Source organism: Pelobates fuscus, chromosome 4, assembly GCF_036172605.1.
Source record: "Pelobates fuscus isolate aPelFus1 chromosome 4, aPelFus1.pri, whole genome shotgun sequence".
Classification (NCBI taxonomy): domain Eukaryota; kingdom Metazoa; phylum Chordata; class Amphibia; order Anura; family Pelobatidae; genus Pelobates; species Pelobates fuscus.
In genome coordinates, this window is record NC_086320.1 from 113,680,000 (window position 1) to 113,706,052 (window position 26,053).

At 38.3% G+C, this 26,053-nt stretch overlaps 1 protein-coding gene across 2 annotated transcripts; it reads right to left on the minus strand.

Annotated features, from left to right (window-relative positions):
• Positions 1-552: 552 nt before the first annotated feature.
• On the minus strand, positions 553-24,914 carry THOC1 (THO complex subunit 1). 2 transcript variants are annotated; one of them, XM_063451501.1, is made up of 21 exons: positions 24,817-24,914; positions 20,065-20,138; positions 19,915-19,975; positions 18,935-19,001; positions 13,688-13,806; positions 10,232-10,280; positions 9,698-9,793; positions 9,528-9,610; positions 9,364-9,437; positions 8,768-8,876; positions 8,380-8,511; positions 7,857-7,957; positions 7,388-7,454; positions 7,070-7,120; positions 6,915-6,985; positions 5,910-6,005; positions 5,399-5,464; positions 4,529-4,612; positions 4,168-4,315; positions 3,254-3,332; positions 553-1,237 (listed from the first exon to the last, which is right to left on the minus strand). In XM_063451501.1, the coding sequence occupies exons 1-21, from the start codon at positions 24,862-24,864 to the stop codon at positions 942-944; spliced, it is 1,971 nt and encodes a 656-aa protein (XP_063307571.1). In that variant the 5' UTR covers positions 24,865-24,914; the 3' UTR covers positions 553-941. The 2 variants fall into 2 exon arrangements, with proteins under 2 accessions (XP_063307571.1, XP_063307570.1); XM_063451500.1 differs by having other exon boundaries at positions 18,932-19,001.
• Between the last annotated feature and the right edge of the window lie 1,139 nt (positions 24,915-26,053).

The following is a 26,053-nucleotide window of genomic DNA, read 5'->3' on the forward strand; positions in this document are numbered from 1 at the left end:
AGTATTAAATTTTACCACACCAATACCTTATGTATTCGACTAAGTGTGACACCAAAGATATTTAAATTGTGCCAGAACTGTCGCACATGGAAGGTATTTGCCTCATCACTTGTGGGGGATATATCCTCTACCTTGCAGCTAATTCACTTTCTCATCACTGGAGGTGGTAAAATGACAGCCGAGTAGCTGTAAGCGGTACAAGTATTAAACTCCCATGACCCATCTATTGTTATGACATACCAGTTGATTGAAAATAACAACTGTAAATCATCAACATTTTCACAGCCAAATGTTTATGGGACACGCCCCTACCCAAAAACAAATTTAAAAACCCCACTCTTTAGCAGATATACTCGCAATTAAAACATGTATGCAATTTTTACCCCATTGGGGATATATCTGAAACCAGCTTGCAACAGCTACAAATCTCATCTGAAGCCCTCCCGTTGTAATGCAGCCCAGACATCCCAATGCAGCTCAATGGGAAACTTGTTCATAACTACAGAAAGATATATACACACACTGATGCATTAGAATTACATTTCTCATTTGTAGTCTTTTTTTTTTTTTTTAAATCATTGCATAGATCTTTATGTATATTTAGCAAGTTCCTATTTATCATCCTTTATTAAAATTGTCAGTGTATTAGGACACATGAGCACTAATAGTAATTAACATTAAGAAATTCATGGTGGCTCCTGTCACATTTGACCAGAAATGTCCTTTCAATACAATAAAGGTGGGAAGATGTTATTAGTAATCTCAATCCAGAATATGAAGGAAGGAAAAAAGAAATATATATATATATATATATATATATATATATCCAACTCCAGACTGTATGGAAAGGGATAAACAAAACATTGCACTGCGTGGGCATTGCAGCAAAGATGTTCACTAAATCTTGCTTTATACACAGTGTTGTAAGTTTTCTCAGGTTTTTATGTACCATTTTCAGCATCATTTGTGAGATTTTCAGCAAGTTCCGTTAAGCAGGCACTGTTTAGGGCAGCAATTAGATTCTCAGCAGTTGCATGAGCTCCTTCCCGATCTTGCCATGCAATAAGGAGGAGTTTAGCTCTCATCTTTACATCTTCACTGTCCGATTCGATCCCTTTAATGTCCAACTCTTTCATCTCTAAGAAAGGAGCTAGTATTTTCCAGTGTTCACCCAGCTTGTTGGCAAATGATTCTATCAGCTCACCAGTGACTATCTTCTGTTGTTGAACATCTGGACCTGAAAAGTATATGGTAAACAGTGCAACTTGTTTAGGAATTAAAGCAGTATTATGAGCAACTAGTCAAACAGGGATCTACGACTTAGGAAACCATGAGTAACTCTTGCAATGATTGAACTCCCTAACCACACCGGTAATATTGGGGTTATAGAGTTTAAATAGTTTTGATGAAGTGCTTCACGTAACTAACAAATCACACAGAAGCAACTGAACAGACACACACAGTTGGATTTTTACAGAAAGGTAAAATATAGAACATACAGCATTATTCAATTTATCTGCTACACATGCTAACCAAGTAAAATTTCAATGCCACTAATATGATTTCATTTAAGCCAGGACTGTCAAACATGGAATGTATTTGCCTCATCAATTGTGGAGAGGTTAAGGGACACTATAGTCACAAAAGATGAAATGTGGTGGAACTGGACCAGTAACAACTTTTCTAATATTTTAGAAAAGCTGGAGACATTCAAGGGACACTATAGTCACCAGAACAACTTTAGCTTAATGAAGCAGTTTTGGTGTATAGACCATGCCCCTACAGTCTGAAATATTAGAAGAGTTGTGACTGGTCCAGTTCCACCATATTTCATCTTTGCCATGGAACAAATTAACTTGCACAGCTAAGTTTGTCTTTAAAAAGGACACTATATAACCTGAATCCAAAAATAAATAAAATTGCTGTTTAGTAGGCATATCCAAAATGCAAACATGTTTGCATTTAGTTATGCATTATTTTTATTCAGGATATATCTAAAAAAATCTGTCAAATGCCACAGATCCCTTGCCTGAAAACTTTGCAATCCCTCCCCTTCTAACCAAGCCTAGACTTTCTGTGGCTGTCTAATCATAGACTTTCCAATGCAGCTCTGTGACAGTGTCTTTTCAAGCATTGGCATACCTACCACAGTCACCGGGCCAGTCACTCAAGGGGGCCGGGCGGCTACGACAACCCCGTTGATTGTAGGCAATTGGCCTACTTTCAGGACCAATGTACAGTCGCACCAGCCCAGAGCCCGTGGTTGCAGAGTTACTGGCAGGAGGGGAGCGATGTGATGTGCTGCTCCCCTCCTGCCACGTGGCCAAGTGGTCTGAGAGGTACCGTGGCGAGCAGGTACGGAAGGGGAGAGAGACACAAGGGGAGAAACACTTCATAATTAATGCAACTCAGCAAGCTTTAGAGGACTGGAGTGCCCTTTTAAAGGGGGACTGCCATGCCGCAAACAACTTGTGCTCACTAGAGCATAACATTCTATCTTTATATTGTGCTAGCAAATGTATTGAATAGGAGAAAAACCTATTTAAAAATAGACTTTTCTCCCATCGAACAGGCAAGGGAGAGCAGAAAAGACCTCCCAAAGTAGGTCCTTCTGCTGTACTAAGCATAGCATGCTCTGTGTTTGCTATAGAAACTTAATAGCCAGTGCTTGTAGCAGGGGCTAGGGAGTATAGGACCAGAGTGACATCATGTCACTCCGTTCGGACACTGGCAATTAAACTAGCGTGCTGACATCGCTGAGAAGGTTTGCCCCTGCTTGAGGATGCATCCCAAGCTGGGCAAATCAAAGCGAAACGGATGTGAAATAGAGGATGACCCAGAGGTGGGTGTTACTTGAAGAGTAACACCCACAAGACTTGAAGGCGGTGGCACTGGAATGGAGAGATGAGTAAATCTCTTTATTTTACATTCAATTCATGCAATTTGTAATATGGTGTAATCAATGTATTTGGGAGCAACATCAGGTAGGTTGATTTTTTTTTTCCCTTCTTCAAAACATGTTCACTTGAAGCCTTTGGTAATCAAAAATCTATAATCTATTTTAAGGCTTTGGCAATTTAGATACTTCACTTACAGTTACTACAATGCTCTCCCTGCTAGTATTGGAGTGTGAGATGGCACACCTCTTGACACTTGTGATGAAGCCTTCCATCTCCAGATTAACAAACTAATAATGAAACACAGAACCCTCTCGGAAATAAACATAGATAAGTCATTAAACAGAAATACTCACTCTCATTGTTCTCCTTCAACAAAGATTCATTATCTTCATCATCATCATCTTCACCTGTCTTTATTTCTTCAGATGGAGGCTAAAGTTAATCAAAGGTCAATGAAATAACATCAGCCTGCATTGAGCACATACATCTGGAGCATGGATAAGCCTACGCACGGCTCAACATTTCAAGAACTATGCTTACAGTTAGGAATAAATTACTTGCCGATGCAAACTATTTTTGTTATACTTGAAATCTATGCACCAAATAGGTTTTTAGTCATAAATGTGCTAGGAATTTGACCTATGTAGTGAAAACAAAAGTTATTAGCCATAACACAAATTACATTTTATTGTTGATGTAGATAGTTTAAAAGAACAAACATGTATTCCTGCCCCTATAGTGTTAAAAACACCATCATCCCCCCCCCCGCCTCTTACCCCCTAAATATAGTAAAAACTTACCTTTATTAAAATCTTCTGTTGCTGGCTCTGCCCCTGATCTGCCTCCTTGGCTGATATCAGAAGTGATTGCAGCCATTCATAATGCTTTCCCATAGAAAAGCATTGGATTGGCTGAGATTGTCAATGTTCTCAGCCAAGGAGGCGGGCCAGGACAGAGCCAAATGCAGCCCTGGCCAATCAGCATCTCCTTATAGACATGCATTGCATCAATGAATCTCTATGAGGAAAGTTCAGTGTCTGCATGCAGAGGGTGGAGACACTGAATGTCAGTGCTGCACACTGAAAATACAGTGTTTACAGTAAAAAGCCTGCAGAGACTGACTATACCTCACCAGAACAAATGCAATAAGCTATAGTTGTTCTGGTTACTATAGTGTCCCTTTAAGAGTTTGTGGCATTGTTTGCCAATTACCCATAATTATATGACAAGCTGAAAGGAGAAAACAGAAATAAACTGGGATACTTACAGGCAATTCTTTAGCCAATTTGATGACCATATTTTCAAGGTATTCTGGTAAACTCTTATACTGTTGGTTCGTGGGCTGGAAGAAGTGAGGACTTCTACGTGCCAGCAATCTCAATGCTCTCCATCCATAATTTGAGTTGTTCACCACTCTGCAAATAAAGACAAATATTCACTCAGTATACATCTGCAGCTTTTACAAGCTGGTTTTAGATATACCTCCAGTGACAAAATGTATAATTAAATCCAAGCAAGTTTTAATTGGAGGAATATCTAAACTGTGATTTATTTATTTTGTATTTGGGCAGTACAGTGTCCCTTTATAAACTGAACTGCAATAGCCGAACTGGTAGAAAATGTCTTACTTGTATTCATTTTCAACCATGTTTTCAGGGTCAGCTTGTTCAATAGCTTCCTCAAAGAACTGCTCCAATGTTGGCATAAACTCTCTGTAATCCAAAAAGCGGAATGACTCAGAGACACAACTAATGCAAAAACGCTGTGCACTTTAAACATAAATAGTAACAGTACTAATGTAGCTACGTGGTGATATTCTTAGACAAGGATAGCTTTTATGCATTGGTAAATAAATGTGTCATTTGTCTGTACACATGAATACAACCTATTGTAAAATTACAAGAGGAGAGAACAAAGAAGAGTTGGTAGAGTAGTGGTTCCCAAGCTGATCTTCATAACCCAGCAATGTCCAGATTTTGTCAGTTTCTCCATTGGAATAGAAAAGGAAAATAAATCCTGGACTGTTGCTAGGCAATTGAGGGCAGGTAAGGGAATAACTGGTTTCCTGTCCTAATGTGTTACACCCCACCTCCTATAGAATGTAATCTCGATTGAGCAGGGTCCTCTTCAACCTATTATTCACGTGAGTTCTTTGTAATTGTCCTATTTATAGTTAAATCCCCCTCTCATAATATTGTAAAGCGCTACGGAATATGTTGGCGCTATATAAATGGCAATAATAATAATAATAACTGGTATAATGGATGAAAATATTTAAAACAGAAAAAAAGTCATAGTACAAGACCAAGCAGTAAGAGAGAAATGTGATATTTTTGAAATAATTCTGCCATATTATGATTCAATTCTAGCTAGTGGGAACTTGAAATGGGAATATTGCAGTCAAAATCAATTCTGTTTGGTAAATGATAATGTTAAGAGGTACTGAATCAACTGAAAATGACTAAAGTCTGACTGGTAGTCAATGGGATATATCTCACCTGCTCTCCAGCTTACAAGCTTCAATGTTATCAGGACAGAGGTTCCACAGCCTTGTTAGCTCTTCACTGAAAGATTGCAACATTTTAGTAAATTCATGTGTCATGGTTTCTAAATATATATATATATATATATATACATATATACATACATACATACATACACACACATATTACCACCCACCATCATTCAGATACCATTTTATCAAACCTGTTTCATATCGTGTTTTTATTTTAGAACCATGGTGATATTACTCAAATTAATATGTGGCTTTAAATTAGTATTAGGTACCGGAGTACTTGGCTCAGGGATATTATCAGGATGTGCCCCTGTGTAAATTCTCTGAACTGGCTGAATACTGTCCTCTCACTAGTTCAGGACCTTTACATATTAAAAACTGATTACATTTGCCAACGTGGTAATTTAAACACTACTACTATAAAAATAAAAGGTGCTCAACTGCAAAGTGAGCTGTGTAGAATGTGAAACCAGCAACAACATTAAAACACTTACTTTCCCATTAAAACCTTTTTGTTTGGACCTTTCCCCAAAAAATCTTCAGGGGCTGGACGTTTCCGTGGTAATTTCACTGGTTTAGGCTCTGCTGGTCTGTACGGAAGACAAAAAAAAAAAAAAAAAACACTAAATTGGAATTGTAGAGAATTGCTAAGATAATTACAAAGTTTGGGTCACAATAGCTAAACCGAGAAAATTCGACAGCTCAGTTAACTCAGCAATTTGGCCTAGCGGGCAAGTTACTTCCTTATGGTTTTAACACTCAAAATGCAAGCTTTACACATCTTGGTAATTAGCAAATTAGGCACAGAGTATGTAATGTAGTTACAAATTGATACAGCTTAACTTAACACATAAAAAAGGATATGCTTACTATATAATACACTGGAATACCACACCCCTAAAAAAATGTACCTCACACACACTATACAGAGTAAACACAAGGACGTATATATAAAACACAATGGGTTTATATATACGTCCTTGTGTTAACTTAAAACAGCCCTGCACCAAAAATAAAATAAAATAAATATTTTGAGCATTTCATAAAGATCAAATATTTATGAAACACTAATAATAGCCATTTGAATTACATTGAATACCAATTCCAATGAAAACATATAAGACAAACTAGTAACTACTTTGGTCTTATGGTAAATGACAAAATTGGACAAAAGACATAGCTACTGCCGGTAAGTTCTGTCACTTCCCTCAGCTATCGTTAGTGAAGGCTGTGGGTTAAGGCACTATCTTGCCCATCACAAGACAATATTTATGGAGACCCCTTGTGGACCCCTTGCAGGAACCTCCATAGACATCAATTTTGTACACTCACACGTCTATCCTATAGCACTCAAACTATTGTGGACTAGGTTTCCATGATGCTTAGCTGGTGTACCATAACTATTGTGCTATAGGCCGTGAATCCAGCATTTAGTGGTAGTTCCCCCAGACCCCTTTCCCAAGCTATACGTCCTTTTTATTTATTTTACACACATGTACCTTTCTTTTACAAAACTTGGACAGCCTTCATTTTTCCATGCATTCCAGTTTTCTTCTGAATTAAGTATGTGCTGAAAATGAGATTTAAATAAAATTAGTTGAATTATACATCCATATCTAATGAACCAACGTCAAAAACTAAAACCAACACTTACCTCCACCATTTTAGAAAACTTGTCTCCTACTGAAGGGGTTTCACAAAGTAACTGAATAAAAGCAGACAGGTAAAAAGTTAGCAAAGGAGTGTAGGAGTGTAGTTATAGCTCACAAGCCTTATCTATATTTCAGCTTAATGAGAAAGTCAAGGTGAAAAAGCCTTTTACATGCATAGACAAGTTTTTGGCTTCCATGTGCAGAAAGTTATATACACGGGCTATTTTTTTAATTTGCAAATCACCTGGTATAAGATGAGGATAAATATAAAGAGTATAAACTACTTATATTCACATAGATATACTTGATAGCATACAAACCTGATGGACAAGTTTAGTGGTATCCTCAATCCAAAGTGACTGTTCATCAAGTAGTACATAATTAGAGCTAAAAATAAACAAACCGAGAATATCAGTGCACGAAAAATTTAAACATCACCGTAAATCTTTTATTTAGCGTATAATTAAATGCTTGTGCAGATCATATAAAGGGACAATGCACGTTTTAAATGTATCAAACAACCATGATGTTGAATGCAAAAGGGAAACATAAAATAAAATAAAAAATCATTTGAACATAGTAGAGTTTGAACAGCATAAGTAAACATATGCTCCGACATAGATATCCCCTGAAATAGGTTCTCCAATAGGAGACTTAGCAGTAATAACCATATTATACAATGTGTGTATTAATTCATTAAAAGTAAACTACACGAGCCGTATATACTATAGTTTTAATAAAGCCCAAGTAACAAGGCTACGTATTGATATTTTGGTCAAGATGACTTACCTTTTAAACTTTACTTGACCTTTCAGATACTGGAACAGGATAAGATATTGTAACAAGATATGGCGTCGAAAATTGCTGTCACTCAGTTGTAGATCCATTAACTAAAATATAAAATAAACAAAAATGTATGAAAAACAAACAAACAAAAAACAACAACACATAAATGGAATTTCTAGCGTATAGGGAGTTTGTCCACTCAACCAAGGGGTCTAAGCCCTTCAATATGAGAAAGTCATCCGATAGCATATTTATCTAGATTAGAAAATATAGCTGCATCGAGTTTAAAGAGTTACTCCAAGCACCATCACCACTTAAGTGATATGACATTGTCATGGTGCATGGAGTCTGTATGTGCAGCATTTTGCTTGATATGGTCCACATACTGAAATGAGCTTTAGTCCAAGCACCATAACCACTAAACAGCCCACCATAAAATAAATTAAGAACCCCTCAATCCCAACAGTTTAAAAGAAACATAAACAGAAAACTCTTAGTTTAAAGAGTTACGTTCATTAAAGATTACCTTCTCACTTGTCAGGAACTTGGCAAAGTACACATGCTCTCCTTCCGCCTTTAACTGTTCGATTTTTTTCTGTGATGCCTGAGTATCATCCAATTTGTAGCTTTTAAATACAGTTAGAACTTCCTCTGAAAACTGAACATAGAAAACACTATAGCATAGAACAGAATACTTAACTGGCAATCAATAACATGTTTGGCATATTTCAAAAAGAACTATGTAAGGTCACAAAGAATTCATAGAAATGCTCTGATGTAAAGTGATATCAACTTTCAGATTCATTATGATAAAAAAAAAAAAGAAAGAAAAATGTTTTAAGAGCACTCTATTTTAGTGACAGCATTAAATGTTGTTAGAGACATGGTTGTACAAAATGACGATAATAACTTACCTTGAGGAAAACTTTCCAGGAGCTCTTGTCATAGCACTGCACAGGGTTCCTAAAGTAGTCCTGGAGAGACCAAAACTTCCTATACAAATTGTAATCTATAGGAATTGAACTGCAGGAAAAAAAAAAAAAGTACATTTAACAGTACTCCAACTTGCAATGACCAACCAGTGAACGGCTGAGAGTGTCACCAATGCCCAACAAATTAGCGATGCCCAAGGCAAACCATACCAGTGATGCTGCCAGGAACATGGACAGAGAAGGCAAAGCAGATAGGTATTTGCAGATTTACTCCGAAGCGGACTAAGGTAAGAAGGCACCCAGGGACTCAGCCCCATAACAACTTCATTAAAATTATGTTATGGGGGTGGCATTGCCCTTTAAAGCTCATTTCTATTTGTTAGGTACTCCCCACACAATCCCTAAAGCATTTTGCTCTACTTTATGCAAACTTTAATGAACAGTGATATATCTGACATAAGCCACTAAAACATTAAAATGAAGTATGTAAATAAATATGCTACATGGTACCAACTTCAAAAACTTTACAAACACTGTGTAACAGAGAAGCAGTATATAAATGATCTTGGTACACTCACGAGTTGGTAGGGGCATCATCATCTCCCATCTCTCCTTCTTCAATTTCCATGCCGTCATCTTTATCTTCCACCTGCTGCAAACAAAGCAGTGATGTCAGCACAGCCATAGAAAGGGATAACGTACTGCTTTAGTAGTGTGATCAGAAAAAGGATCAAGTACTTACCTTCTGTCCCAATGTGCTTTCCTGCTCATTGACATTAAATACTGTGACATTCTCCAAATTAAACTGGCTCTGCAAATTCAGACCTAAAAAAAAAAACAGACAAAGTTATAATAAAATGTGTCGGCAGTTTCCCTATAAAAAAAGTTGAATGATGATTCCATTCAACTTACCAGACTTTTCAGACAGCGGAAATAATCGAGCCAAGAACAACTGGATTCTTCCACAGAACACAGTGTTTTGGGATTTTGAAAGCCTTCGCAGAAGATCTAAAAAAAATTAAAAAAAATTAAAAATTTGCAAAGAAAGATTTTATTTCCCCACATGAGTATATGATGATGCTTGTTATTTTGGAAGAAATATATGTATGTTCATTTGACCATAGCAGACATGTTCTAGTATTTTTACATCTATGTTGAGTCTATGAAAGTAAATACAAAATACGGGCACATTAAATGAATGTATCATTGGAATCAAATCTATATATTGGCCATGTGCTTATTACACAACAGGTACATTTCACATCTGCTGCAATCAGGAATTTGAGAGCAATATTAGTGAATTTTATTGTAAAAATAATAATTAGCTATATTGGTCAAAGAAAAAAACAAAAAACTTTTCCTTATCTAGGAGAACATTCATGCGAAGCCTCTGAATTGCTACAATTATATGTATGTTGCCCATTTAGGGAGGAGATGTCTGCTTACCGTTACACATCCTTAGCAAGTAATTCTTCCCAGCGGAATAAAAGGTGTTCTGAAAAAAACAATGACAATGTAAACTGCAATTAATTTTGCCACTACATTGCTTTATGTATACGCAACGGTAACATGTTATTAAATGCTTACATTAGTTCAAATGCCAATACATCACCAACTGCAGTCATTTCTTTCTACAATGATATCCAAGATAAGAAATACCTGAATATTTTCTGCTACATTACAGCGTGTAATGTTTATGATAATACTATACACCAATTCATTTAGTTCCGAGATAGCAATGACTACGGTCTGGTCAAAAAACACCAAAAATATAAAACGTTTTATATGTTAGCAGATGAAATTTAATGTTGAAAAATGCAAAGTTATGCACTTCGGTGTAAAGAATACACAAGCAACGTATACCCTTAATGGAAGCGCATTAGGGATAACAACACACGAAAAGGACTTGGGAATTGTTATAGACAACAAACTATGCAACAATGTGCAATGTCAATCAGCAGTGGCCAAGGCCAGTAGGGTATTGTCATGCATGAAAAAGGGCATTCATTCTCGGGACGAGAATATCATTTTGCCTCTTTATAAATCACTGGTAAGACCACACATTGAATATGCTGTGCAATTTTGGGCACCTGTTCTAAAGAAGGATATTATGGCACTAGAAAAAGTGCAGAGGCGGGCTACAAAATTAATAAAAGGAATGGAACATATCAGCTATGAAGAAAGGTTAACAAATTTAAACCTATTTAGTTTAGAAAAACGTCGCCTGAGAGGGGATATGATAACATTATACAAATATATTCGAGGCCAATACAAACCATTGTGTGGAAATCTATTCACAAACCGGACTTTACATAGGACACGAGGTCATGCATTTAGACTAGAAGAAAGAAGATTTCGTCTAAGGCAAAGGAAAGTTTTTTTTACTGTAAGAACAATCAGGATGTGGAATTCTCTGCCTGAAGAAGTGGTTTTATCAGAGTCCATACAGATGTTCAAACAGCTACTAGATGCATACTTGCAAAAACAGAATATTCAAGGATATAATCTTTCAATGTAGGGTAATAACTGCTTGATCCAAGGATAAATCTGACTGCCATTCTGGGGTCAAGAAGGAATTTTTTCCTAGCTTGTTGCAAAATTGGAAGTGCTTCAAACTGGGTTTTTTTTTTTTTAATGCCTTCTTTTGGATCAACAGCAAAAAACATATGTGAGGAAGGCTGAACTTGATGGACGCAAGTCTCTTTTCAGCTATGTAACTATGTAACTATGTAGCTGAGATGGGAAAAATAGAAAACAAAAAAACAGTATAATTTGTAGGTTATACTTCCACACATATAATACTTTTGCTGCAAAACTCGTATTTAAGCAATACATTGATTCTATTATACCATTATGGTTGAAAGATATTTCTGACGTAATTTAATACGCTCAGAGACTGGTGGAGAAACAAATGTACAATCTTTCTCTACAACAAATATAAATGTAAAATTTAAAAAAACTTTGCTTTAAAGGTAGAGAAAATGTGCAAATGAGAAATCTTTCTTATCAACTACTTGAAGTGACCTTATCAAAATTCTTTAAAGCCAAACAAACACCAAGGGATTGAAGAGTCCATTTGCAACCTATATTACTTTCTAAGGAGGAGTAAAATCTAAAGCGGTATGAAGGCATTTTAAACATATACTCATTAATGTGATGCTTTTAAACATTGAACACTTACAGGAGGAGATTACTAAAATATCTGCCAAAATTACACGGCAGATATTAGAATTCACAAATAGAAGCAGGTGCTTTCCAAACAGTACATGACACAGCAGAGAGATACATTCACAAGGTCTGGCGTAACGTAGAAAGCCAAAAGAGGAGGAAGTTTCATAGAGAAGTGGCAGACTACAAATCTGGCAAAGTGTATTCGTGGCACATAGACCCAGGGTAAATAAATCAATTCCACAATAGTGGAATAGTTACAAGCCAGAGAATAGATGCGGATGAAAGTAATTTTTTAAATGATTTTAAGAGACAAGCCACACAAACAAGCACATTGGCAAATTGATCTGCAGTAGTTAAATAAAATGCTAGCATAACCCAAATGTTTCAAGTTATAACTGAATTAAAAACCAAAACAAAAAAACAAAAAAAACAACAACATGGGAAATAAAGAAAGAGAAAAAAAAAAAGAATAAAGTACATGGAAACCGAGAGGAAAGGGGAAGATTTGCCTCTCTGCAAGTAGGGGAAAAAAGTCATCCATAGACCTGGCTCTCTTGGGCCTATTCATAGTCAAGCCATGGGGCACAGATTTTATTAAAAGAAGGGAGTGAATTATGGACCATGGCAGTTAACTTGTCCATTAGAAAATTATCAGCAATAACCTTCTGCAAAGATTGAGTGGTTTCCTTCAGCCACACAGCCACTAGAAACATATGGCAGCGAACGTAATTTTTAATAACATTTGAGAAGCCCTCCCTTGGTCCAGATAACAGTGATTGTTGAAAGTCTTTTGGATAATAGACTAGATGAAATTAATAAAAAGATTTTAGAAAGAGGCTACTCACGGTCTATTTTGGAACACAATTAAAGTGACATTATAGTCATCCAGGCCACTTCACCTCACTGAAGTGGTCAGGGTGCAGTGTCTCAGTTCCACTTAGTCTAGCAATGTAAAACATTGCAGATTTTTAGAAACTGCAATAATTATATTGCAGGACTAAGACTGCCTCTAGTGGCTGTCAATTAGACAGCCAGTAGAGTCATTTCCTGGTGGCTAGCTGACTTTTGGTCGCCTGACACTGGACATCCTTACGCCCTGCATTAAAACATCCAGCATCAGTAAATTTCATATAGGAGAGCATTGAAGCAATGCTTTTCTATGGGAAGGGCTTCACTCTCTTAAACTGTCTATTCCTTACACTATAGAATCCCTTTAAGACGTCAGAAAGAAAGAAATTGCTCTAACTGAAACCTAAAGTACAGTCAGAATTCCAAGTACCACCAAGAATGGCATATAAGAAAGAAAAATCCTTAAAGGGACACTATAGGCACCAAAATAACTTTGGCTTAATGAAGCAGTTTTGGTGTATAGGTCATGCCATGTAGTCTCAATGCTCAATTCCCTGCCATTTAGGAGTTAAATCACTATGTTTATACAGCCCTGGTCACACCTCCCTACCATGTGACTTGCACAGTCTTCCTAAACACTTTCTGTAAAGAGAGATCTAATGTTTACACTTCCTTTATTACACATTCTGTTTATTAACAGATCTGAAGATAAGACTTCCTGAATTGGATCACAGATTGATTGGATCACATCAGATGATGTGTTGTGGAAAAACAAAGTAATGGACAAGATCAATAGGGCACAATAGGGCATAAAAAAGAAGGAAAAAAAAAAAAGAAAGAGCATTACATTGAATAGTCAAATGCACACAGCATATTACTTACAGATTTCCACGTGCCAACATTTTTCTCAATGAATGTGAAAATATGATCACATTTATCCAAAGGAAGACAATCAAGTACATCACCAAGCAGCACAAATGGGGTAGTAGCTGTGCAAATACCTGCAAAATAGGTATGTTATAATTAGTAACAAAAATATAGGTTTCCCATTTTGAATACAAAGGACCAAAAAAATACATTGACTGAAAACCAATAAAATGACCGCTATAACATTTATAAGTTTCTCTTCACCTTTATGCTAAAGGGAATTTCGAATAACTGATGCTATACTCTAGCTATCATTTCTTTATACGTATATAGTACACTTAATGCATGAGATCATTCTAACTAAACGTCATCATGGTACTGAAAGAGCAAGTATCTGGCACCTTTATGTTCAAGGGAGGAGACTTTAATGCCCCTATGGACCCGAGACTGGACATGTCATCTGGGAAGACAATGCTCCCGGATCACGTCATAAGAGGCATTGGGACACTCTTACACGAACATCAGCTGTCGGGCTGCTGGCGCACGCTGCAGGTGTAATGTGCCAGTTACCGACCGATCTCCCTGTTGAACGCCGACCTCAAGCTCTTCACGAAGATACTGTCTCTCCGCATCCAACCTTCCTTCCGAAGATTATCCACCCAGACCAGGTGGAATTTGTTGGCCGTGAGGCACAGGATAACAGGTTAAGGTGATCAACCTGGTACATGCAGCTAAGATACAATCAACCCCCTCCATACTAATATCTACGGATGCGGAGAAGGCGTTCAACAGGGTAGATTGGTCCTTCCTTATGGCGGTGCTCCACCAGGTGGGATTTGGACCCCACATGCAAAAGTGGATACAGGCCCTCTACACCACACCGGCAGCAAAGGTGAATGTCAACAGAATCCTGTCCCAACTGTTTGACATTCTAAACGGAACCTGCCAGGGATGCCCCTTATCATTCATCAACGCAATCAGAAGCAACACCAGGGTGGAGGGCATATGGGGAAGATGGGAGGAGAGTAAAATATCAGCATATGCGGATGATCTCGGTCACAAACATCACTGAAGGAGATCATGCAAGAATTCGAAACGTACCACCAACTGTCCAACCTAAAGATCAATTACACCAAATCCAAAATCCTCAACATAGAGTGCAGTCAAGCCCTAATGAGAGCGATGTGCACCGAATTCCCATTCCGATGGTGCGTGGAGACCCTAAAATACCTGGGAATATGGATACCAGCGAAACTCTCAAAGCTATTCCGTCTTAACTTCACACCCCTTCTGGAGCGAGTATAAAGCGAATTACAAAAGGTGGACGCTACCTCACATCATGTGGCTGGGATGGATAAGTGTCCTCAAAAAGACATCAGCTATCCCCTCACAGCACACAGCCCATATTCACAGCATGGGATAACGTGCAGAATAATAAAGTGCACAAATCTTCCAGGTAAATTCAAAGACTGCTTATACCAAATCTTAGGGTTCTTCACAACAGGGCTTAACGAATTTTGTCAATCGTTTGACTTCCTCAGGAGCTTTTATCTTCTTTCCTGGTCTTGAGGAAGTAGCTCCTTAGGAAGTCAGACAATCAACGAAACACGCTGAGCCCTGTTGCACTTTATCCCTTGCTGTGAATATGAGCTGTGAGGCGATAGCTGATGTCAGTGGCTTTCCATATGGTCACTTTGAGCTCCTTTTCTACCCTTACTTATTAAAAATTGAGCACCTTATAATCTTGCACTTTATTCTAAGCTGTGAATTATGTACTGTATGTTGTGAAGAGATAGTTGATGTCAGTGGCTTTTTTTAGTCACTTATAGCACCTTATACTTCCCTTTACTTAAACAGCGTTTTTTGCACTTTATATTGTGATATATAGGCTGCTAAGCCAGAAGGGTTCATAGCCTATCCAGGCTTTCTAATATTGATTGCAGTTTTGTGTCAATATCCATCTATATATTTTTAACTATATATTTCAATAAATTGTATATTTTTACTAATTTTATTTTGTTGCTCTTTTGGCTTTTCGTTTCCTCTCTACTCTGAAACAAAGCTGGTAAATATATTAGTGATTGTGGTGCCCTGTTATTTTGTATCGATTTTATCTTTACTTTGTGGTTTTATTTTCAAGTTAAAGCTTTGTAGGTAGGCAATTGATATACACAGCTCCACATAAAAATGCAAATGACTGCAAGTTAAAAGTAAAACATTTTCTGTATCATAAAAAGCGGCTAGAGTTTCTGTTGAAACAATGTACAATTGTTAAATTAATAAATCCTGCAATGTTATGTTATCTTGTACCCACCTGCATTACGTGCACCTAGAAGGCATAGCATGCAAAATAAGGTGTACCGGGCATTAACATAATGATTTCATATTTACTAGTATATATTTTAATACTGCTAGAAATAAAGAGCTGAACCAAACTTACCTTTTAAAAGGACGCTTGAAGCACCTTTACCACTGCAGCTTATTGCTACGGGCACTATCTGCAAGTTTTCTGTCAAACTGTTTTGAAGCAGTCTGACAATAAACAGGGCTCTCCTAGAGAATTCATGCCCAGCCCCCACAGTAGCCATATTAAATGTGGAAATTATACTTGTATTTGAATCTTGGAAGCTTAAAGTGCTGGGCTAAATCTTTAGCATATCATAGCATTACAATACAAAGAAGGACTGTTATGGGTGCCGAGGAGACCCACAGTTTTTGTCAAACCCGTCCAAAACAGAAAAGGGACAACTCATATAGACTCACAGAAGCACATCCATCAGAGTATGGTGCGTAGAGTGTCCCTTTAATTATAAAGTAGTCTTATTAGTGTGGTTCAAGTATCCTTATAGGCGTGTAACTGAAAAATACATCTATATAGTTTATTATATTAATGACCAAAGTAAATGCAAAATATATTCTACTACTCGTTTAGTGGATGCTGATAATATTGTTTCACGGACAATAGATATATGTAGCCTTTACTAGTCAGAAACATATACACAGGAGGAAAATAAGTACAACTTGCAAATGTTTTATTCCTTCACTAAAACTGCAGCACAGTTAAGGAGGGAGAGCCATGCTGGAGCATTTCATGGCTTTATGGCACTTCCCTGGTGCTCAGCATCCTCTACCTGGTTCTTTCTCCTCTCTAACTATGCCATGTTTTTTTAATAAAACATTACATTTTTTAGTAATCTGTATGGCTGATTGAGGGATTGCGTTTGTTCTAGGGATCGACCGATATTGATACCGATAATCTGTGAGCTTTCAGGCCGATAACGTATCGATATTCTGTACATTTACCATTTAAAAAAAACAAAAAAACCCCCTATTTTTACACAAATCTACTGTTAACTAAACATGTTTATTATTATTTTTTGCAAATCTCTTTTTTTTTATTAAGGTAAATGCACAAATGCCATATGTGTGTGTGTAGTGGATGCAGTGTGTGTGTGTGTTGCATGCATTGTGTGTGTGTGTATAGTGAATGCAGTCTGTGTGTTTGTGTATAGTGAATGTAGTGTGTATATAATGAATGCAGTGTGTTTGTGTAGTGTGTATATAATGAAAGCAGAGTGTGTGTGTGTGTGTAGGTATGTAATGTGTGTAAAATAATGGGGGGAGACTTATTTTATTTTATTTTTTTACATTTACATCTTTATTAGCCGATACCGATACTGCTGAAAATACAGAATATCGGCGGATAATATAGGCCAGACAGATGATCGGTCGATTCCTAGTTTGTTCCTCATTTGGATGTTTAGATTGTTCATTTTCTTTAGTTTGTGCAGGGCTAAGACCTGCTGTGACCTGTCATTTCCAGATGCTTGTTTGATTTTTTCAAGATACAGGAAGACCTAAAGTTTGTACAAGCTACATAAAACACAGGAAGCAGCTTGGCAGGTACATTCACGGAACAAGTTAGGTATTGAAAGTAACAGTGAAGAGATCTGCTTAACCTTCAGGGGTGTTTAATGTTCAGTGATAACTAGGCATGGTTAAGGCTAAAAAAAATGGTCAGTTTGACTAATTAAAATATGCAAGGACTTGTTGAGCCCCGCAAAGCTCTATGTAAAACCTTTGAAAATATTTAGTACAATCAGTAAACATTTAGGAGTAACATCCTAACGCCAGAGATTCTGCACCCCTTTGTGGTATGATGTGTACTAACATACATTACAGAGGCCTGGAACTGAAAAGAACACAGAAATTGCCATGTTACCCGATTAGTTTTCAGATGTGGATACGGTCAAATCTCTCTGTTTAGGAAAAGGAATTATTTATGAGTAAAGAAGTCTATTGCTAATTGTATGGAGATATATATATATATATATATATATATATATTGATCACTTTCTAAAGCTATTTAGTTAAACCACAGTATCCTATGATTTTGCAATATTCTAGCACATTGCCCAGAGTTCCAGAATCTTCCAAACAAAGTGCAGGTGTCTTATCACATGACTTGGACTCTCTCCAGGCGTCTGGTCAGCGCTGGAAGGTGGGCTGATGTCTTGTATTTTTGAGTAGCTGCACTCTCACATGTATAAAACGCGCATTTCACTTGCATAAACTAGTCAGGTAAAACATTTTTTGTATGATTATAACAGCTGGACTTTTAAAAATGTTGTCATAAGCTTCAACTGTGCGTGGCTGTGCCACTCAGCGATTTTCGCAATTAATCTGAGACACCAGTGGCCAGGCTGAAACTGGCCATCTCAGCTGTGGTAATTCCCTGGCTATAATTCTACAATAGAGTAATCAGTGATGTGATGTATTGCTTTGCTCTTGTAAAATTCTTGTAATTAGACAGATTATACTATATTATCCTTAAAAACATGTAATTATTGAACGTTATGAAATAAAAGCAGAACAAGACGCTGAAAATAAACAGTGTTATATATATATACACATACACACACCTATATGTATTCTGACTTATTTTATGTATTTTCACTGTTAAATATTTAAGCATACATGTTTAAAATGGCAACTAATAAGCCTAGACCTGGCCCTTCTTTTAAACAGACATTTTCATTAAATGTTGGTAAATATTTGACACTGAAAGGGTTTAGTCTTTTTTTCCTCAGTAATCTCAATACCAAAGATATATTTTTTGCTTTTGTTTTTTGCAAAGGTAAACTTACACCTTTGGTTTGATGAACGCATTCTGAACCACAGTAGGCTATACGTGTGCATTCAGAAAGATACAGAATATATAAAGCACTAAAGTTGGTTTATTCATTCAACAATTCTTACCACCTTCTGTGACTCCACTTATGGCAAGTGAAATAATGGCAAGATAGTCATCGCAGGACACTTGGTTTATCTGAGGAAAAGCAAAAATAGCAACATAAATTAATTGCCTATAAAAAGCTAAAGAAAGAAAAAAAAATGACAATTTTCTAAAATTGTTTGGGTAACATACTTCTCTCATTATTATTTGCAACTCCATCCCACTGACAATAGAATGGGTAGGATTGCTTTCTAAACAAACACCCAAACATTCGATTACCATTCCGAAATATTAATGCTATCAAAACAGGAAGGAAATGATAAACTGAGAGAAGCACTAAGCTATCCTACCACGAATGCTCTCAACCCACAATTGATGGAAATGATACCGCTAATGCAATGACTGATGAAAGGGAGAGTGGAGTTCTTGTCAGAGAGATCCATGCACACAATGATTCTTTGCGTAATAAACACTACACTGAGTGAAACTATTTATGGTTCAGAGACTGCTCCTTCAATAAAACAAATATAAAAGGTCTAGTGTTTAGTCACTAAAGACTTTTACTTGTAGTTAAATGTAAATTCAAAACTATAGTCAGTGTTTGTTTTTTAGCCTAAATTTGTCAGTTTATTACAAATCGTCACATTTTGAAAACCCAAATTATCTCACAAACTGAAAAGCAATAATAAAGCACACACAAATGCATGAAGCAGAAACAAAAAACAAAACCAGGGTATTGTGCATTCACAAGAACCATAGAAGCCAAATTCATACAACACACAGCCCTGAATGACAATTTAAGATTAAGAGTCCCTACTTCAGATTTGACATGCATACTAAAAAATAAAAATAAATAAAAAAAAAAAACACAGACAATAAAAAGCTGATGCATCATTACTGGACATGTACTGATACATGTCAAGCAACAGCACAAGTATGCATCTTTGCAAATTCAGTTCTAGTCATTACTTCCAATACTGACATGATTACTCTGGAACTGACTTACTATTTCCTCCTCCAGAACAGCTCTGAATACTTGGTCAAGGGTGAACTTCTTCTCATTTTCACTGCAAATATAAAGATAAATATAAATGTACTGCAGAAATCAATGGGGAATCTTTTACATCACATAGAGGAATATATTATTGTACTGTACCTTCCAGGTATGTGGCTAAACACATTCACCAAATGTTTGACGTTCTTGCTTAATACAGCTTCTCTGGAAGCATTCTGTTCGAAAAATGGAAAAACCAAAAGCAATGAATTAAAGCACGAAACATTGCTGATAAAGAATGCTTCAGAAAGGTCTTTACATATCATATTAACATTGTTTATAATGTGCTAGACAGGAAGGGGCAAAGGAATGGAATAAAGAGTTACACTTCATTAAAAACCACCAATCCTTCACCTAGATGTTTAGTACTGCCTTCCACAATAGTTTCCATTCATTGCACACAAGATATTGTGGGATCCCACACTAAACATTATGAAAGGAAGCCGAAGTGTGCTGGCAGAGAGGTATAAGCTATAAAAACAACTAAAACAGAGTTATTACATTTGATAACCATTTAGCCAAAATGTTTAAATTCATTTGTAAGCGCTATAAGGGGATACCATGTCATTTTTACACATCACATAGTTGGTGACATTTAAACATACTATAAATATTATAGTGTTTAATAGTTACTGAGTTATGGTGAGAAGAAGGTGGTTAACTAATTCTTAACAAGCAATACAAAATAGGGAATAGACAAATGCTTAATAACTTAAGGGGGGGGGGGGAACCTTTCTAATGGCATATGGCAATAATAACATTCACAGGAGGACACAGGAGTATTCTTGTGTTATTCCTTCTAACCAATTGTACGGACAAGTACTCTATTATTTGTGCCAAGTGTATCCGAATACCTAAAGTTTGTAATCTTGGTTTTAGCAATTGTCTTCATTCTCTGTTAAAAATCTTTGTGAAATTAAGATTACATTTAAAATCCAATCTCTGCCTATAAAGCATACACTGTGTGTTGTGTCCTTTCCTTCCTGTATTTGAGCACCCAGCCCTTAGCACCGGGCACACACAGTGACATAAACACAACAACACACACACGAGAGACTACACACAGTGACATAAACACAACAACACACAAACGGGAGACTACACACAGTGACATAAACACAACAACACACAAACGGGAGACTACACACAGTGACATAAACACAACAACACACAAACGGGAGACTACACACAGTGACATAAACACAACAACACACAAACGGGAGACTACACACAGTGACATAAACACAACAACACACAAACGGGAGACTACACACAGTGACAAACACAACAACACACACACGGGAGACTACACACAGTGACAAACACAACAACACACAAACGGGAGACTACACACAGTGACATAAACACAACAACACACAAACGGGAGACTACACACAGTGACATAAACGTGAGACTACACACAGTGACATAAACGGGAGACTACACACAGTGACAAACACAACAACACACAAACGGGAGACTACACACAGTGACAAACACAACAACACACAAACAGGAGACTACACACAGTGACATAAACACAACAACACACAAACGGGAGACTACACACAGTGACAAACACAACAACACACAAACGGGAGACTATACACAGTGACATAAACACAACAACACACAAACGGGAGACTATACACAGTGACAAACAACAACACACAAACGGGAGACTATACACTGACATAAACACAACAACACACAAACGGGAGACTATACACTGACATAAACACAACACACACACACACAGGAGACTACACACAGTGACATACACATGGGAGACTACACACAGGAGACTACACACAGTGACATACACACAGTGACATACACATGGGAGACTACACACAGGAGACTACACACAGTGACATACACATGGGAGACTACACACAGGAGACTACACACAGTGACATACACATGGGAGACTACACACAGGAGACTACACACAGTGACATACACAATAACACACATGGGAGACTACACACAGTGACATAAACACAACAACACACAAACGGGAGACTATACACAGTGACATAAACAACAACATACAAATGGGAGACTATACACAGTGACAAACACAACAACACAAATGGGAGACTACACACAGTGACATAAACAACAACAACACACAAACGGGAGACTACACACCGTGACATAAACACAACAACACACAAACGGGAGACTACACACAGTGACATAAACACAACAACACACAAACGGGAGACTATACAATGACATAAACACAACAACACACAAACGGGAGACTACACACAGTGACATAAACACAACAACACACAAACGGGAGACTACACACAGTGACAAACAACAACAACACACAAACGGGAGACTACACACAGTGACATAAACACAACAACACACAAACGGGAGACTACACACAGTGACATAAACACAACAACACACAAACGGGAGACTACACACAGTGACAAACACAACAACACACACACGGGAGACTACACACAGTGACAAACACAACAACACACAAACGGGAGACTACACACAGTGACATAAACACAACAACACACAAACGGGAGACTACACACAGTGACATAAACGGGAGACTACACACAGTGACATAAACGGGAGACTACACACAGTGACAAACACAACAACACACAAACGGGAGACTACACACAGTGACAAACACAACAACACACAAACAGGAGACTACACACAGTGACAAACACAACAACACACAAACGGGAGACTACACACAGTGACAAACACAACAACACACAAACGGGAGACTATACACAGTGACATAAACACAACAACACACAAACGGGAGACTATACACAGTGACAAACAACAACACACAAACGGGAGACTATACACAGTGACAAACAACAACACACAAACGGGAGACTATACACTGACATAAACACAACAACACACAAACGGGAGACTATACACTGACATAAACACAACACACACACACACAGGAGACTACACACAGTGACATACACATGGGAGACTACACACAGTGACATACACATGGGAGACTACACACAGTGACATACACATGGGAGACTACACACAGGAGACTACACACAGTGACATACACATGGGAGACTACACACAGGAGACTACACACAGTGACATACACAATAACACACATGGGAGACTACACACAGTGACATAAACACAACAACACACAAACGGGAGACTATACACAGTGACATAAACAACAACATACAAATGGGAGACTATACACAGTGACAAACACAACAACACAAATGGGAGACTACACACAGTGACATAAACAACAACAACACACAAACGGGAGACTACACACCGTGACATAAACACAACAACACACAAACGGGAGACTACACACAGTGACATAAACACAACAACACACAAACGGGAGACTATACAATGACATAAACACAACAACACACAAACGGGAGACTACACAGCGACAAACACACACACAGGAGACTACACACAGTGACAAACACAACAACACACAAACGGGAGACTATACACAGTGACATAAACACAACAACACACAAACGGGAGACTATACACAGTGACATAAACACAACAACACACAAACGGGAGACTATACACAGTGACATAAACACAACAACACACAAACGGGAGACTATACAATGACATAAACACAACAACACACAAAGGGGAGACTATACACTGACAAACACAACAACACACAAACGGGAGACTATACACTGACATAAACAACACACACACACAGGAGACTACACACAGTGACATAAACACAACAACACACAAACGGGAGACTACACACAGCGACATAAACACAAAACACACACACAGGAGACTATACACAGTGACATAAACAACAACACACACACGGGAGACTACACACAGTGACATACACACGGGAGACTACACACAGTGACATACACACGGGAGACTACACACAGTGACATACACACGGGAGACTACACACAGTGACATACACACGGGAGACTACACACAGTGACATACACACGGGAGACTACACACAGTGACATACACACGGGAGACTACACACAGTGACATACACACGGGAGACTACACACAGTGACATACACACGGGAGACTACACACAGTGACATACACACGGGAGACTACACACAGTGACATACACACGGGAGACTACACACAGTGACATACACATGGGAGACTACACACACATGGGAGACTACACACAGTGACATAAACACAACAACACACAAACGGGAGACTACACACAGTGACAAGCAACAACACACAAACGGGAGACTACACACAGTGACAAACACAACAACACACAAACGGGAGACTACACACAGTGACAAACACAACAACACACAAACGGGAGACTACACACAGTGACATAAACACAACAACACACAAACGGGAGACTACACACAGTGACAAGCAACAACACACAAACGGGAGACTACACACAGTGACAAACACAACAACACACAAACGGGAGACTACACACAGTGACAAACACAACAACACACAAACGGGAGACTACACACAGTGACAAACACAACAACACACAAACGGGAGACTACACACAGTGACATAAACACAACAACACACAAACGGGAGACTACACACAGTGACAAACACAACAACACACAAACGGGAGACTACACACAGTGACAAACACAACAACACACAAACGGGAGACTACACACAGTGACATAAACAACAACAACACACAAACGGGAGACTACACACCGTGACATAAACACAACAACACACAAACGGGAGAGACTAGGTGAATCCCGTGATTAATTCTCGGTGCTCGGATATAGCTGCCCCCACGCTCGGTATTCCGCTCTGTATTATGAACTCAGTACTCACAGTCAGCTTAGTCCGAGCCTCCGGGAGGCTAAACAACGGCGGCGACATCTTCCCCCAGATGCTTGCTGCAGTCGCACGATGATGACGACAGAAGCCACGCGTGGGGAATCTCTTCCGGGTTGGGAGTGACGTTCAGGCAGATTCTCCTAAACTCTATAGTGAGGTGAGGTCATTTCCGTGTGTGGGCCCTGGGGGAGCCATGCTGTGTGTGGCATGAGTGGTGCTGGGAGAGGGCTGTGCTCATGGAATAGATGAGCCCAGTGTTTATAGGGAAATGTTTGAGTTATTTGTATCAGTTAAATTATACCAGTGTGCAATGCTGAGGTTGGCTCCTAATTTGGAAAAATATTTTAATTGTTACTTAATGGGATACTGGAGCCACCGAGACTACTTCAGCTCATTGAACCACTGGTGTCTGAGTCACTAGAGGCACTTCCTGGAGTTTTACTCCTTGAAATAACGCTGGACATCCTCATGCTTTGCATTGGGATGTTCAACATCAGTGAAAGTCCTATAGCTTTCCCATGGGGAAGGCTAATGCGCTCATGGTGCTTGCCGCGCATGTGGATTAGGTCCTCCTCCCCATTTGATGACGTTGCTGAAAGCGGATCGTGACTCCGCATTGAGGGACCTCGGCACTGGAATTGGATAAGTGTGTAAAGGGTTATTTAACCCTTTACAACGCAGGGAGGTTGGGCTGTGATGGCTGAGGACGATGAGAAACATGTTCGTATTAGAAATACAGCTTAATTCCAACACTAATTTGTTCCTTTAACCCCTGTAGGACGCCTGCAGCGCATAGTACGTCCACGCCGTCCTTCGTACTTACCTGATAGCCAGAGATCGCAAAGGCATCCCAGGGAGTCCCCCTGCGGCTGAGCCAGGCTGTGTGATCGTGATGACGTCGCGATCACATGGACGGAATAGCCGTCCAAAGCAATGCCTGCAGAGGGCCTGCCTGGAATGACGCCTGTAATAAAGTTAAACAAAGTTTAACCCCTTAAGGACACATGACATGTGTGACATGTCATGATTCCCTTTTATTCCAGAAGTTTGGTCCTTAAGGGGTTAAAAAAATGTTTAAAAGTAAATTATATATACTTAGATCATAAATATGTATATATGCACCTTCTCCAACTCTGAGTTTCTTTATCTCGTCCTCGCAGTACTTGGGTGGCTGATGTAGCATTTGAGAATAAATTTGTGGATGCAAACAGAATAGATGAACAAGCAGAAA

What these genes read in the sequence shown, in the direction of transcription:
- THOC1 (XM_063451500.1), bottom strand. Translation starts at nt 24,864, where the DNA reads ATGTCGCCGCCGTTGTTTAGCCTCCCGGAGGCTCGGACTAAGCTGACT. An exon ending in TTTAGCCACATACCTGGAAG is followed by an intron (nt 19,976 to 20,064) that starts GTACAGTACAAT and finishes TTATATTTGCAG; the next exon opens with TGAAAATGAGAAGAAGTTCA. An exon ending in ATGGTTGAAAATGAATACAA is followed by an intron (nt 4,316 to 4,528) that starts GTAAGACATTTT and finishes CTTTATTTGCAG; the next exon opens with AGTGGTGAACAACTCAAATT.